Source organism: Alligator mississippiensis, chromosome 3, assembly GCF_030867095.1.
Source record: "Alligator mississippiensis isolate rAllMis1 chromosome 3, rAllMis1, whole genome shotgun sequence".
Classification (NCBI taxonomy): Eukaryota; Metazoa; Chordata; order Crocodylia; family Alligatoridae; genus Alligator; species Alligator mississippiensis.
In genome coordinates this window covers 86594325-86611486 of record NC_081826.1, presented here as the reverse complement: position 1 = coordinate 86611486, position 17162 = coordinate 86594325, and the positions used below count along the sequence as shown (strand labels likewise).

Here is a 17162-nt window from a genome sequence, read left to right as displayed (position 1 = left end):
CTGAATCAAATACGGCCCGCTTTGCACACCCCTAGTAGAAAGCCTGGTTTCCTGAGGTTCCTGCTGCCAAAGTCCGGAGACTTAAAGGCTAAAAACAGACATTGTTTTTGTTGTGGCATCAGCAAAACCAGGCATTTCCATTGTCCTGCAGGATCAGGCTTCTGCTACTATCGGGACTTTAGGGGTGTAGTCCCACGGGGTTTCCCCACTCTGTGCTTCCAGACTGCACCCTGACCTTCCAGGGCAATTCCCAGGTGTATGTCAGCAAGCACGGAAGGAGGATCCCATACAGATTCATCACTCCGCACTTGCAGACCACATTCTGAGTTGGGGTACATGTAGGCTGAGAATCCCCCTGCAGAGGGATTCCTGGGGTGTACAGGATCAGGCCTCTGAAGACCCGGGAGCATTTGCCTGCCCAGGCCAGCTGGAGAACACAGGCAGCCCCAGGCTGCCTTGCCACAAACTAACAGATATTAGTCACAAAAAGGTGACACAGACTATTAGCACAAATTATCGTGCCCACAAATTTGGGCATTTGTGGAATGGCAAAGGGATTAGACATCTTTTAGTTCAGGTTTTGTGTCACTGTAGAAATTGTATGTTGGCACAAAGGTGATTTCTGTTTGTTTTCTGTCTTTTAAATCTTGTATATGGAAAAAAGATTAATATATTCCCCAGGTGTCATTTAAAATTATTTTCTCTGTAATGCTTCTTTGCAAATCCCAGAACACTACAATTCCCTGAACAGATTTCAAACTGCAGTGTAATTGTCAAAGATGAGGACTCAAATCAGTGCATGGACAAATTACAAATACTGTCTGGTGAGCTGCTTAAGTTTCTCAGAAAGGATAAGCATTGTTGTACCCACCCCAATAGCTGGCTTCAAGGATAGAATCCTAAAATGTAAGAGGATCATGTTGATTGGGTTAAAACCTCTTGGCTTAAAATACTCAAGCAAGAAAAGGGGTCAGCCAAGATTTGGTCCCACCCAACAATGCCATATTCAGCAGGTGGAAATAATCCATTCACCTTTTGTTTACTAGTAATTTATAAGCATGCATCACCTTGCAATTTGTGTGCAATTTAGTGACGTTTATAAACTTTACTTAATTTGAAAAGTTTAAAGAAAATCCTTTGTATTGGAACATATGGAAAGTGAGTCTAATTTATCCATGTTTACCAGCAGCCAAATCCCTAGAGGAGGCATACACAGTTCTAGAAGTGGGCAGCATTGACTTAGCAAGATATGGCCACCAAGCTCCCCTCCCCCCACTCTCCCTCCCCCCCAGCAGCCATTACCAGTTGGGCTCCTATAAAAATTAAAGCGCCTTTCCCCTTACATAAATCCTAAGAGAGAGTAGCAGTTACACAGGGAAGGTAGCATAATTTCTTGCCATTTCAGGGCAACATATGGTACTGTAGTAAAGCTGCCCATCATCTGTAGTAAAAGTGAAACCATATACTGCATCTGCTTTTATCCCTTTGTTCTGTTAGGTCCCCTGCACTACATGCAAAATCTACAGTGCAATAATGCCATTCACTCGTGATCTAAATGCACACTGTTAGCATATTATGTACCTAAAATATTAAACTGGACTCTCTGCATTGTCATTCTGATCCATACTTATTATCTGTACTAGCAGTAATATAAGAAACATTCAAGATGGATCACTCTTAGTGAGGTACTTATTCCCTCTAAAAAAATATATGGTTATACACTCTTGGGCATCCTGTACAAGTTTCTGATGAGTAGACACTTATATACACACATGCCCAGAAAGTACACACAGCTAAACGTTGCAGGATATAGATTATCTTGTAATTTTCCTCTGTAATTTCCATTGCCCCAGTGTCACAGTATTATAATCTCTTAGCCCATAACACGGTGGGCTACCATCATTTTATTTGTTCATCTTGTATATGGACGTGTAAAGCATTTACATCCCCCAAGTCAACAAAAATATCTGTCAGCAAACAGATGATGAAAACACTTCAACCAGTATAATTTTACTCCAAGCAGTGGAAAATTACTCTTGAAAGAATCGGCAGTCAAAGTCTATGTGAGTTATACTTGTTTGGGTTTCATTTGTCATTCTATTACAGGGTAGCCATATGCTTAAGGTAATACTCTGTTTGGTCCCCTGCTGCCTTAGCAGCAAGATGCCATGATAGCCACCAATTTTGTGAACTACCCCAGTATATTTGCTCATGTGCCTGCTTCTGATTCTTGTTCAGTTTACATCAATATGTGAAGCCAGTGTAAATTACACTGGGGTATATGTTTGTTTGTTCATGCCTCATAGTTTCTATCAATAATACTACACGAGGTAAATAATAGGGGTGAGAAAAGTATGTGCCAAGGTCTCATTACATCCCTCTGTCTCCTAAACCTAAAAATGTAGGTGCAACAGACTGAATGGAGTTACAGCAGGGATGAATTTTGCTGATTATCTCTGCCATACACTAAGCCACTGCTAGCAAATGCAGTAGGTGTTCCACACAAAAAAACCTACCACAAGGACTAAGGGTGTTTTGTATAAAAGTTATGAAGCTGATACATAGTGCACTCTTTTGCAGATATTAATCCAACTCTTGAAGACGTAAAAAAGAGACTTGGAGTTGTTGAAGGGAAGAAGAGTACGCTACTGAGTGACCTCCTTACTTCTCAGAGTAGTCTCAGTGGAATAAACAGAGGTCAGTTACTCTCTGAGCACTTTTGCTTCCTTTTATTTTACCATTGTTCAAAGTCTTTACTTCTGCTTTTGTATGCATCTTAGATGACATAGATAGCGCCATCACCCAGGCAAAGAATATGGTCAAAAATGCCACTGATGTCACTACTAGCGTACTGGATGAACTAAACCCAATTAAAGCAGATGTAGAAAAAATAAAGGGCAGCTATGGAAGCAAACAAACCACTGACTTCAACAAAGCTTTGACAGAAGCAAACAACTCAGGTGGGTGCAGTGCTGGCTATCTCTATTGTGTGTGGTCAACACCAGCAAGTCTCTATTTGATGACCCTAGTAAACATGGTGATAGTAATAATTTGTATATGGTGTGAGCAAGGGACCATCCAAACCTATAGGCACAAACAGCTTGCATGATGTCTCTTTTTTTGCATCTTTAATAATTGCATATGATGACGTAAAATAAAACTGAGTATTTGAAATTAACTGCATATGGAATTATAAACAGAGATTAGCACATTTCATTTAAAAGTATTTTAAAAACCAGCAAGGTTAAGAAAAAGTGGGTACTTAAACCATAAAGAAAAATGTCTTCTCTTTGCAGACAGTTTACTTAATGCAGATAAAAATACATGGTTACAAACACAGTGAGCCTAATTTACTAGTAAAAGTGAGAATTACAGTAACCAACCATAAAGGTCATTGCCAACCTTGAGTATTCAAAAACTATGAGTCAAAAATTAAGATACTGGTTTAAAAACCATCCTATTTGAGCATTTTATTTGGCTTCCGAACTTTTGTGCCCTGTACTTACATCACACTTTTAAGCTTTTTTCTGCAACAAGAAGGGATAGAAATGTATGTAAAAATGAAAGCTGAGATTCTCATTTAAACTTTTTCCTCCAGAAGCAGGGGAAGAAACAAATATCCACCAAACATCATGAGGATTATGATAAAAACAATGAGGGTCAGCACCACAGACATTTTTTTCTGCATGTGCACCTCTTTTTCCATTCCCCCATGATTTCTTTTTTTCTCTCATCACACCAACAGTAATGAAATTAACAAGCAAGCTCCCAGATCTGTTTAACAAGATTGAGAGCATCAACCAACAGCTGATGCCTATAGGCAACATATCTGACAATGTGTACCGCATACGAGAGCTCATTCAACAGGCTAGAGACGCTGCAAACAAGGTGTGTTACGAACAGTTCCCACATTTCCTTGAGTTCGCTGATTTGTGCACAGAAGGAGGCTTGTTATCCCCTCCATAAAACATTTTGCTATAATATGCATGAATTAATTCATTAGTACTATCACTATAAATAGATAGTGTCTTGATGGGCACCTTTAATGAAGCAGGGAAATATGGACAGAGAAGCCTCCATAGCAGTGGTTTTCAGCCTGTGGTCAATGGACTCTGGAGGTCTGCAGAGTATGCCTAAGGGGTCTGTGAAAGAAGACTGATCAATCAAAAGTATTTGAATACCCACACTTACAATTCAAAGGGGTCAGCACCTCTATTTGAAGTTTCCAAAGGGGTCTGCACCCCCATTCAAAATGTTTTAGCGGTCTGCAAATGAAAAAAAGGTTGAAAACCACTGCTCTGTAATTTTCCTGCTGCCCCAATTTAGATGCATCCCATCCTACAAATCTCCTTTTGCTATTCTCTCTCTTCTTTTGAAGGCCGGTTGTTGTAGTGGCATTTCTTCTAGCAGAAGATAGTATTCTTTGGAGTCACTTTCTACCCTCAGAATAGATATTCTCCAATTGTGACTGTTTTTCATTGCAAATTGTAGAGAGATGTTGGTTCCCATAGCTCTGGCTGTCTTTTTTCTAACTGCGATACAGTCTTAAAAAGTTAGTTACACATTCCTTTCCTAGTATTGTTTTTCCATAGAAGCAATTTCTGTAGTTGCTACAAAGATAGTGGGTTTACCAATAGTGCCAATAAAAAAGCATTGATTAGACAATCTATCTTTTGAGATGTGGTCCTCACTGTGTAAAAGAATGAGCTAAAACCATGGCCAAAAAAAAAGTGACCAAGAGCTCTGACATTTTATTGTGATTAGCAATGTAATGTCATGCCAGACAGGTAGTAAAGACCAAGTGAAGTATCTAGATCCATACATAGACGTCTAAGCAAAAGGTGTGATTTTTCCAGAGGTGTTGAGCCCTGGCAGTCATTGTTGGCTGAGACGCACTAACGGCTTGACTATCTGTAAATGAGGGTAATAATTACTAAATAGAGGTGTTGCTGTGAGGGCTGACTGGTAAATGTCTGAAGAAAAAGTGCTGTGTAAGTGCTAAGTGGGAGCAGAACAACAGTAGAATTCCCACCCTACTGTATTGTTGTGCTGATTTAGGGGCTGGAGCTTGGGCTGTTGTGGTAACCCATGGGTACTCATTTACAATATGTTTATGTTAACTCTATGCCAGAGGTCACTCAGCACAGACATGAACTAATGTTGTTGGCAGTAGAAATGTTTACTCCCTTGAATTTGTTTTTCCTGATAGGTTGCTATTCCAATGAGGTTCAATGGCCGTTCTGGAGTAGAGGTTCGAGCACCAAGCAACCTTGATGATTTGAAAGGCTACACATCCCTTTCCTTCTTCCTCCAAAGACCTCGACCAAGGCTGGACACTACAGTGCAGAGTTCAAATATGTTTGTGATGTATCTGGGTAATAAGGATGTAAGTATTTATTGAGATTTAAATAACACTTAAAACAGAAAATACATTTTGAAGCAAGAGATGGGGACATTTTCTCTGTCAGCAATTACCTTTATCTTACTCAGCATTATGTGGGGTGAAAGAATGGTTCTTTGGCCCTTTCTTCCATTGGACCAATAGCTAGCTGGACAAATGTTTTTTCTGAGCTGTTTTTCTGTCACTTCTTGGAAGGGTTCAGCCAGGACATTGGCAGCTGGTTCTGCAAATAGGAGGTCTTCAGGGCAGGGTCACAGGTTACCAGAGTGTCTGGTCAGGGTCTGGATCAGGAGTGGAGTGGAGACCATGAGACTGAGTTCCAGGGGAGCTGAGAGGGGAGATCCAAGAGACACTCCAAGATGTAAGCCAAGGTCAGGAGCCCAGAGTCAGGGACCTGGTACAGAGTTCCAGGGAAAATCTGAGATCAGCACCAAGGAAGCCAAGGTGAGTCAGGATACTAGGAAAGCCAGAGAGAGCAGAGCCAGCTCCAAGTTTCAGGGAAAATCCAAGATCAGGGTCAGGAGAGCCAGGGAGAGCAGTGAAAGTGAGGTTTGCTGAAACAGACTGAGGCTGTGTCAAGGTGTGCCTACAGCTTGAGACTGCAGGTGTGCTTCAAAGGGGTGAGAGTTGCTTTCAGCAGACAATCTGACTGCAGAGAAATGGGGCAATCACATTAGCCAAGGATCAGGAGCAGGTATGATAACTCAAGTGCTTGGCCCAGCCAGGCCTGCTTGGTCAGAGTCCCCAACGCTTTACAGTTAAGTCCGGTTGAATTCAACAGTTCTCCCAGCTTCCTACCAGCAACCTGTCATTCTCTCCTCCCTCCCCCAGTTTTCAACTTTTGATACTTCACCATTATTTTTATTCCCTTTGGAGGGGCAAATTCATTAGAGTTTACTGTACTTCCCACTAATGGATACCTCTAGTTAATCTTGTTACTGTCCTTAACCTTATAGCCATGGGCTGTATTAAAGAAGTGTCTCTTTAGGTTTCCTTTTTGTTTGTGTAGCACCCAGCACAGAGGAGTCCTGATCCTGATTCAGGTCCATAGATATTACCACAATATAATTAACACTTTTTTTCTTAAATTAGGTTTAACAGTGGTTTTCTCATTCAAAATGTAGCACCAAGCCTCTTTTCTGCCTCACTTACATATTTAAAACATGTGCCTGGTCATGCCATCTCCTTAATCAGTTTTCCTAACTACATGTTAATCATGTGTTAATCACTATGTATTATGTTCCTAAACTATTCATTTTTACACTCAGCCAAATCTGTCTATGTGTTTGTTATAAATGTGGTATGCATTAAGCACAATTATTCTGTGCTGGATCCTACCTTATCTTTCTGAACTTCTGGTTCAGAATGTCTTTTTTGATGACAACAGTTTAATTTTCCTTATTACAATAGGAAGAGAAGTATATGAGAGAAGTAAAATGTTAATCACATGTGAAATTATTGCTTTAAGGCATCTCAGAGGAGCAGTTGCACTTCAGTATTGTTTCTTCCATCTTTCTTATCTCACAGAGGCACTACGAGACTAAACTCTTTATTATTTGCACAGTGGTTTGAAAACTGCTTAGGGAAGGCCCCCAAAAATGAAAATTATTGTAATACTATTGTTATAATACTGAAATTAACAGCCAGAATTGGACCTCATTCAATGCAAGTATGAAGGAGTCTTCAATTGATTTAAATGTATTTTTGTTGAATCAGTGCAGCCTAAGAATCTGCAAATATACATTCTAGAACTAGTAAGCCTAACAAAATGTGATTACTGTGCTTCATGCAGTATTAGTACAGCTTTTTATGACCATCTAAAGCATTGTCATGTCCCTGAAGTGACTTTCTAGCTTTTTACTACCATTTACATAAATCATTCCTTTAATTGTTGTTGTGCTTTTCCGGTTGTAGGCTTCCAAGGACTACATTGGTATGGCTGTAAGGTATGGTCGTCTCATTTGTGTTTATAATCTGGGAGGCAATGAGGCTGAAATAGAAGTAGATCCTTCAGTAACTGAGAGTAACCCTGAAGAAGCTATTTTGGATCGAGTAAAATTTGAAAGGTATAAAAATACAATCCACTTGCCCCCTTTTTTCAGATCCTATCTAGATCTCGCTGTATTAATAAAATGTCTTATTATTTTACTTTTTCCCTTTTGTTTTAGGATTTACCAGTTTGCCAAGCTGAACTATGTCAAAGCGGCCACAGCAATGCCAAAAGACAAAGGGAATTTTGACAGTAGTAGTGACAACAGTCACACTCTCCTAAATTTGGATCCCGGCAACGTTGTATTTTACATTGGAGGATACCCACGTAATTTTACGGTAAGTGGAACCATCAGTTTTCCTTATGCAGAAGTTTAGTCATTGCAATTAGAGACTTAACTATTGAGTGTTCTTTGGCTAGCACTTCTGAGTTGGTCCAGGCTATGGTACATTTTGGATGATAACAGGTATTCTGAAAAATATTTTTCCATTAGAACCTTTGAACAATCACATAATTGCTCTTTTTTGTAATTTGTAAACATTATTGGATTGCTATTGATATAGAGGGTTTGGTTATTGTCTTATTTTTGCAGCCTCCCAGAGAACTAGATCATCCTTACTATGAAGGCTGCATTGAATTAGACAGCCTAAATGAAAACATGATTAGCCTGTACAACTTCAGGAGAACGTTTAATCTCAATACCACGGAAGTGCGGCCATGCAGAAGGTAACATTACAAATACAGCAGTGTTTTACAATAAGAAATTCACACTGCTATTGTTGTTTTACATCACACATTCTTGTATTTATCCAACTCAACAATTAATTTTTCTAGAGTTAAGATCACTGCAGGTGCTCAAAGTTTGGGAAACACACTAGGCAGGCAAGCCAGCATTCGTATCCACAACCACTCACTTCATATACCCCACCACTCAAATGTTGTAATGCCCAGATTCATGCTTAAATTTCTCAAATCAGCAGCATATAGTTCCCAGCTTCTTTATAGTCTAAAATGACATTAAGAAAAGACTGCTGATCTCTAAAGCCTTTGAAATCAGAGTTTTTCTCTCTAAAGACCATATCTCATGAAATTCAAAGAAAAGTTTGCTCCATTTTATATTGGATTTTGTCGTCACTGGAGTCTGGTCACCCTTAGGGCTGAATATCTTGACTGGAGCTTTTCGAAAGAATTCACAGTTGTGTTTCTTGATATGCACACATGGGAGCAAGCAAGGGTCACATGCATTCTGACTTGTGATGTTTCATTTTTACAGATATAGGGAAGAGTCTGATCAAATTTATTTTGAAGGAACAGGCTATGCACGTGTAACACATGAACAAAATAGACATTCTGGAATCTATGAACAGACAATTCAGACTACTTCAGATGAAGGAATAGTGTTTTTTGCAGAAAGCCAGGTAACTCATAAAATGGTTGAAATACCTTTTGCATTGTGTATCCTACATAATAATTTGAAAACTACCATTCATTGAGAAGCTACACTGAAGTGTCACTTGCAATAGTATCTTTCATAGTCATTTGAGAAATGGATTAGTACATTTCATCCTGTGTTTTATTGCTACTTAATATTAATTATGACATATTTGAGAAGCAGCTGTTCAGTGAATAGATGCTGATTATAGCAATGAACAGAAAGTGTGAATTATTATATGATAACGAGTTGTCCCATTATTCACTCTGACAGTAGCATATCTAACCTGGAAAATGTATAGATGTAGGGAGAACTGTGACTGGCAAATGTTATTATAAGCTGATTTAATGTTTGTGATATGAGATAAATAAGTTTAAGTGAATATGTTGGGTTGATAATAACTTTGTCTTTGTTTCAATAAGAAATATTTGTTTCCAACAAGGAACTGGTATGGTAATGAGCACCCCAGAAATACCTCAAACAGATGGGAGATAAAGAATAATTTGTAAGGGTTAAATAATCTCATTTTGCCTAAAGCAATTGGAGGTTCCTACAGCAGGAGATGGAGGATGGACTAGTTTTAGTGAAAGTTAAATAAATATGATGTCATTATCACTGCTGTTGCCCTTTTTATGAAGAGTTTGGGTCAGTGATTCTTTGTGTAATCTTAGTGAAAGTTAAATAAATATGATGTCATTATCACTGCTGTTGCCCTTTTTATGAAGAGTTTGGGTCAGTGATTCTTTGTGTAATCCCAGAAACTCTGGAATACACCCAGTAAAGCGTAAGGAAAATATATTACTAGTATTATGCATCATGTTAAAGACAAATTTGGTAATTCAAACCGATCTTTCAAAGGGACTTAGTACGCTCTTCTTTTCATCGCACTAGGTATTTCTGTCATATTTATACATGACGGAATCAACTGCTTTACCTGAAAGCTATAACAGTCATGTTTGCATACTTTTTAAAAACGCAAGTCAACTTTCCCTCTTAGTTAATCTGTTGCAAAGCCATTGATGCCAGTGAGTTGCACCAGTGTAACTGAAAGAAAATTTATACTGGGATTTCTATTCAATGCCATTTTGATTTAACTGATTAGGTGCTAGTCAGAAATATTCCAGCAAAACCTTTTTGGGGGCAGTTTTCCAAGTCAGCAAAATCAAAAGGCAGAAGTGGTTTGATTTTGCCAAAGTTTGACAGAACTTAGGTAAGGTTCTGGAACCTGCCTACAAAGTTTCGTTTTGTTAAAATGACTCAAATAGCACTGAGATATATATGATTTGTTAAATGGTTTTGTTGTTTTTCTTGTTGCAGGATCACTTCATTAGTGTGATCATTGAAAATGGCCACCTAGTGTTCATATGCAAACTTGACTCAGAACCAGCAAAGGAAATTGCAAGAAATACAGCAGTTGTAAATGATGGAACATATCAACAAGTATGTTCTTTAAACAAACAAATGATCACGTATTCAAAGTATCATGAACTTCTGAAAATACATCTCACAATACCTGAAATCAATCACCCTGTATTAAGTTATTTTGATGTTGATGTTTGCTTTTATTTTAAGAGGTTCAGGCTAGAGAATATAAGTGTATGTGTAAAGATGACAAGAAAATGAATGTTTACGCCACCCACTGTTCCATTTTCTAGCAGGTCACAACTGGCAGAATAACCACTGAAAAGACTATCCCTTTACACAAATACTGTTTTATTTGAGGATTACAGTATTTGGCAGAAATATCAACAGTATTTTAATATTCAATTTTGTATATTTTTAGACTAGCTTCAAGAAAATCTAACTGATTTTGTTTTTTATATAGCTGCTTAATTTTTTAGCTTGCTTACAGCTATCTTATAGTGCTATTTATTTAAAGTCTGCTATGACTAACTTAAGCAGATCCTTTGATTGATGCTTATTTTGGCCATAAATATTCTAAACTCTTCTGTTAAATGCATAGTATTCAATGATAAAATAAGGCTACTTAACAATAACTTCAGGGTATGTGTATGTGCATGTGAATGTATGTATAAATTATAGCTGGGAAAAGATTACAAAAATGTGGGAAGATTAGTTCAAATTTGGAAATGAATTATTGATTGTCTATTTGTACCTATTTTTTGTATTCAGCCTTTTTCATGTGGTTTAACGTTTGTTTGATAGTGATAATGCTTACATATGCAGCAAATTTTAAGAGAAATATTACAGGCTATACACAACAAACACACTTATAGACTACTTACACAAGAAATCAAATTCTGAGTCACATTCATCCAATCATGCTGTGACTTAATGTGTCCAGTCAAAACAGCTCAGTTTTTAAAATATCAAAAATTGCAAGCAGTGTTCAAAGTGTTTTCAGCAATTGATAGGCTGAAATGTGTTTGCCTGAGACATTAATTGAATCATTGAGAGCATCATCTTAATTTGTGGAAATCATGACCTTTCTCCAGATAATTTGCTGACAAACAAAATACTTTTTTTGATGAATAACCTATTAACTGAAAAATTCACCTTGCTAAAAAAAAAAAGGGGCACGAGTGGCTAACTACAAATTTTACTGTAGTGATAGAGGCTTGAATTTATAAGCACAATTTTACAGAATCCACTTTATAAAAACAGTACCTCTCCTCAATGAGTGCATCTATATTTGGTACCCTGATTTTTCCAGTTAGGACAATGATTTCCTGATTTTATAGGTGCCAAAACACCCACAAGTCCCCTATTATAAATGAGCAATAGGTGTTCAGCACCTTTGGGCACCTGTAGACATGCAGCAAGGCTGCTCCAACGCACTGTAACTACAGTACGTCAGAGAAGACTCGATTAATTGAGTTTGCTGAAGCATGTTAATTACTGCACTCCAGCGGACTCCAGCATCATGTGTATCATCAGCATCCCTGCACTGAAAAATGGTGGTGGGGGTGTTTTAACCTTAGCTCATTCCACAAGCTTTAGTTAAAGAACTCCCACCACCATTTTTCAGCACAGGGACGCTGATACATTTGATGCTCCTGGAGAGCTTTAATGAGAGCGACTCTCTGGGAGCCACTCTCATTAAAGCTCCCTCTCTCCCCCACACTTCTAGAGCATGTCTATAAATGCCCTTTGACTTTGATTCACAGTGAACCATGAACATGAGTGGATCTAGAGTTTCCTAAAGGGGAGGTGTGGCACACTGCCTCTCAGACAATGGAGGGGATATAGGGGCAAAGTATCACTGGAACTCCTGGACTAGCAGAGGACACTGAGAAGCTAGGCAGAAGGTATGCACATGAAGGGGGTACCCATCTGCTGCTATCCCTGGCTGATGCAGCCATGGAGGGAGGACTAGATTTGCTCCTACCCCACTCCAGCTGGGGCCTGTGGGCAGTAGTTGCTCAGGGTACTAGGCTCAGCTGGGGACAATGGTGATGGCATGCTGGTTACTCCTTCCAGCACCTGCTCTCCCTGCTCCCCCTCTCCCTCCCCGCCCCCAAGTGCACCCCACTGACTGGGAGCAAAGCTGGAAGAAGGAACGTGTGTGCTGCTGCCACTATTCCCAGCCAAGCCTGTCACCTGAGTGCAGCCTGCCGCCAGAGTGGTTCTGGGGGGGACCCTCTACTTGCGTCAGTCAGTGACAATGGCAAGTGGGTTTCTCCTTGGAGTGCCTGCTCCCAGCCTGTGGGAATCATGGTGGGGGAGGATCAAGGAGCAGGTGCAGGAAGAGGAAACCTGCCAGCTGCCATGGTTGTTCCCTGCCAAGCCAGAATCCCTGTGCAGCTGCTCTCTGCGGTCCAGGACTGGAGTGAGGCAGGAGCAGCTCTGCAGCTCCCCCTCCACCTGGGGACAGCAACAACAGCAGAAGAAAGGGGGTGCAACCTCACCACTACAAAACCTCCCACCTCCTTGAGATCTACCCCTGGCCATAAAACATGTCAGTATTCAGACTAGCCTTTCAACTTTGTGTGCCTACACTGGGAGGCAGTAGATTCTGGTAGAGAGGACTGGGAGTTATGAGATCTCTGTTCCCAACATTGGCACTGATTCAGACTATAATACTTCCCACTGAATCTCCTTTGCTGTAAAATAGACAAAATGATACTCCCCTTCTTTCAAAATTGCTTTATGGTCTGTAAAAAGTACCAAGCTTTATTATTCTACCTTATTCTAGTGCTAGACCACTGAAAAGAAAAGTCTTCATAATGTCCTTCCTGTATGCATTTGTTATAGGTAAAAGACTACATTCTGCTCTGTTACACCTGCATAAATCTAAATCCATTTCAGTTACTCTGTATTGAAGCTATTATAAATAAGAACCAGAGTAAACCCTGTTTGTGTCCTGCTATGTTTGCTTACTTAGCATGCTAAATGATTCTTGTTTCTTTTGTGTACCCTAAGTCTCATCACTTTTCCATTTCAGATTAAGTTATACATCGTCATGAAAAATGTTCTAATTTATTCTGATATAAAAGTCAATATAAGTGTCTTCCAATTCGCCACATACTACCTGGGAGGACTTCCATCTTCTCTACGGGAACGGTGAGTTACTATAATGAAGTCAGAAGGCCTTTTTGTGGCATACTCGTACCTGCCAGTGATGTCAGTAGGAGGTTTATAGAAGAATTCAGTAAGACTGGGCTCACACTGTATCTTGCAGTTGATAAGTAAATAGCCAGTTTCTAATAAAATGGTAAAAATCTTTTAGTTGTAGAAAATAAAAAGCACCCCAGCTTTTCTTTTTGTTACTTAGAATGTGCTACAAAGACAGGATTTGACATTAGGAATTTGTATGCAATTAGAATGCATCTCAGAATCTGCTGTTCTGTGTTTCTCTTTCCTCCCCTCTTGCTGCCAGTACTCCCTAGCTGTTTTATTATAGCACAGTTGAGGGAACAGATCACTTGACTTTTTCTCTCTCAAACCAGCTTTAACATCTCCACATCTCCATTCCGTGGGTGCATGAAGAATGTGAAAAATCCCAGCACTGCATCTGTAACTTTTGATCAGACTGTTGGTGTCAGTAAAAAGTGTTCCGATGATTGGAAGGTAATTTGCAGAGTTACTTTTTTAAATATTTATTATTCATAGAGATTATGCCAGCAAGTAGGGGTTTTGGGGGCCAATACCGATAACTGATATTTAAGAAGGCATATCAGCCAATACCGATCCAATATTTGATACAGCTGCCTCCAGGTGTTAAGTCTGTTGTGGTGGAAGGGGAGGGGGGAGGGAGGGGATGTGGGGGGGCAGATTAACATGCCTGCAGTGAACAAGGGGGGGCAGGCGCTCCCCAGGGAGGCAGGGGCATGGGATGGAGACACAGCTTGTTGGGGGGGGGTGGGCAGCTCCCGCTGCTGCTTGCATTCTGGGGGGGGGGGGGGGGGGGGGTGTTCCACCCAGATCTGCACAGGGCAGGTGTGGGGGGGCCTGGAGCCGGCACTGCATGGGGCACTGGGTGGGGGCTGGGCTTGGAGCGGGCACCAGTGGCGCTGGGAGGGGCTGCATCCACCCCAGATTTTGCCGCTACTCTGGTCCCAGGCGCAGCCTGGCTCCACGTCCCACCTCTACCCATGTGCTGGGAAGAGCCAAGGCTGCGCCAGGCGGCTGGCAGCAGTGGCACTGGGAGCAGAGCTGCGGCAAAATTTGGGGTGGCTGCAGCCCCTCCCAGTGCCACTGGTGCCTGCTCCAAGCCCAGCACCCGCCGAGAAGTGCCCCACGCAGTGCCAACTCCAACCCCCACACTGCCCCCTGCCTGCCCTGCGCAGATCCAGGGCGCGCACCCCCACCTGCACTCCTGGGGTGCAAGCAGCAGTGGGAACCCCCGCTTCCCCCCACAAGTTGTGCCTCCATTCCACATCCCCACCTCCCTGGGGAGCACCTGCCCCCTACCTACCTTTCCACGGGGGTGTTGATGTGCCCCCCACATCCCTTCCCTGCCTCCTTCCCTTCCAACTTACCAGCTGGAGGCAGCTCTCCACACTGCCAGCTCTGCTCCATGCTTCACTGCGGCTGCATGCAGCACGGGCATTTATCGGCCAAATTATTGACCCCATTGGGCTGTTATCCGATAGAGAATTTTTCTTTTTATATCAGTACCAATCCAATATCAGACTGATGTATTGGTGCACCTCTACCAGAAAGTACTATGAAATTATCTAGTCTCATGTCCTGTACAACACTGGCCATGCTAAAGCATAGGTGGCACTAAAGCATATTATCCAAGTATTAATCCACTCTTGACTAGAACATTTTAAGAAAGGGAGAATCCATAACTTCCTTTTTTTTCAGTTGATTCTGGGGCCTAATCACCCTCCTTGTTAAAAGCCTGTGCCTTATTTATAATTTAAGTGTGTTGGCTTCAGTTTCCAGTCAGTGGCTCTTGTTTTGCCTTTTTCTACTAGATTAGGTAGCCCTTTAGTACCCCATATTTTCTCCCCCTGAAGGTACTTGTATATCTTGTAAGCAAGTCACTTCTCAATCGCCTTCTCAGTTTCTCACCAAATGAGATGAAGGGTGTGGATGGATAAGGGTTTACATACTGAGGATCTTGAATAGTCCTATCGCATTTGTAAGAGGTCTACATAGGCAGTCACTTTCCAATTATTTGCTCTGTCACTCAGACCCTCTAAATCTGTCTGTTCTCCCTGGCTGTCACAACTCCAGAAATGCAAACTCATTTCTAGAGTCCTATGCCAAAGCCACTGTTCTTTCTGCTTTACACAGTGAGTGGAATTTTTTTACAATTTTGTGAATGCCACCTTTGTTGATCAGAGAAACCACCCCGTCGATTGACTCCTCTCACTCTTCCTTTTCCCTTGCCATTGAGATTAAATGTGCTCATCCTTTACCTTGTGGATTGATGAAAGGGAATTGAATCCAAGTTTCCTTATCGCAATGCAGAGCACTTTCATTTGGACACTGAGCCTATCTTCTTGCTTTTACTCTTTGAATTTAAATTCTGCTATGATCTTGACAACACAGACAGTAAATAGAGTAGTGTATCATACTAAACAGGCTTCACCTCTTCACAGTGGTTCAGATCAGAGTAATGTCAATGAAGTTATTCTATTTGTTTTGCCTTGAAAACTCAACTCTGTAATTTTCCATTTTCCTTTTGTAAGCTTTCAGTTAGAACCCATTCATACTTATATTAGCCCAAAATAGAAGAATTAAAGCCCAATGTCATAATTTACTGCTGAGATTAGCAAAACAAAAATACATGAAAACCTTTATCTCTTTGCCTTGTAGCTTGTGAGATCTGCAGCTTTCTCTAGGAATGGAATTCTGACTTTGAATGCCCAGGGCTTTCCATATCCCAGTGATTTCCAAGTTGGATTTGGCTTTCGTAGCTTGACACCCTCTGGAAGGTTACTATATTACAATTTATGGGTATGTAAAATATTAATTATGGAATACTTGGTCAGTTTTGTATCCGGATCTGTTTGTGAGTATTTCTAGTAGCTTTCCCAGCTATCTAGATTTTCCACCATCAAATTTTAAGGGCAAAAGTAGCTGTTATATTCATCTAGCCCAGGTTCCTGCATACTACAGGCCAAAGAATGTCAACCCAATAATTTCTGCACTTAGCTCATAATTTCTGTTTGAGCTGTAGTGTACCTTCCCAAAAGATCTCTCTTGAGATAATAGTTTATACACTACTGGTATAAACATCAAGTGTATGCAGAAGTGGGTATGTATTACTCATGCTTTTTTGCCCAGTTTTGGAAGCTCGGGTGATCATGAAATGGTATCTGCTCAGTCTGGTTGGAAACTTCCTGATGGAATATTCCTCTATTTAAGAATACTGTCTTATCAAAATACAAATATTCCGCAGAGAGGATGTAATTTTGGTGACAGGCCAACATATCAAAGACATGATTCAGTCAGAAACAGACTATTTGGTTAGAAAGTTTTCAATTAAATTTTTTTTCCAGGAAAATGCTAGTTAATTGAATCCAAAATGGAGAAGTGTCAATTTTGACAAATTTCTCATTTAAGAATTTTTTAAATTCAAAATTGTCCAAATTCAATTTAAAATTGGCCATTTCTACATGAAAAGTTTGGGGGTTTAAATGCCTTTTCAAAACAAAATAGTTTGAAATCACCAAAACAGGTTTTGATTGATCCAGTATGAATTTTTTTTCCAGATTTTTTGTCTCTAATTTGAGAATTTCCCTTTGTCTTGATCAGATGCAGGAAATCTGTTTCCCACCTGGTTCTAAAATTAGATTTGAAACTCATCAATGAAAGGAATGAGTTGGCTTTTGGGTTGAAACTTTCATTAAACATGTTTCCATTTACCCCACTCCTGGGCCATGAGTAAGCCTAGGCAGAGAGAGTTTTGATAATTTCCT

General features: G+C 40.3%; 1 protein-coding gene across 6 annotated transcripts in view; it reads left to right on the top strand.

Annotated features, from left to right (window-relative positions):
- LAMA3 (laminin subunit alpha 3) overlaps nt 1-17162 on the top strand; it is a 193327-nt gene that overhangs the window by 159662 nt on the left and 16503 nt on the right. For all 6 annotated transcript variants that reach the window (XM_059724169.1, XM_059724170.1, XM_059724168.1 and 3 more), the window contains 12 exons: nt 2581-2697; nt 2781-2960; nt 3746-3888; nt 5210-5386; nt 7316-7467; nt 7570-7729; nt 7984-8117; nt 8665-8809; nt 10141-10263; nt 13229-13347; nt 13734-13854; nt 16057-16197. In XM_059724169.1, coding sequence (XP_059580152.1) covers nt 2581-2697; nt 2781-2960; nt 3746-3888; nt 5210-5386; nt 7316-7467; nt 7570-7729; nt 7984-8117; nt 8665-8809; nt 10141-10263; nt 13229-13347; nt 13734-13854; nt 16057-16197 — 1712 coding nt within the window. The remainder of the gene's footprint in view (nt 1-2580; nt 2698-2780; nt 2961-3745; nt 3889-5209; nt 5387-7315; nt 7468-7569; nt 7730-7983; nt 8118-8664; nt 8810-10140; nt 10264-13228; nt 13348-13733; nt 13855-16056; nt 16198-17162) is intronic.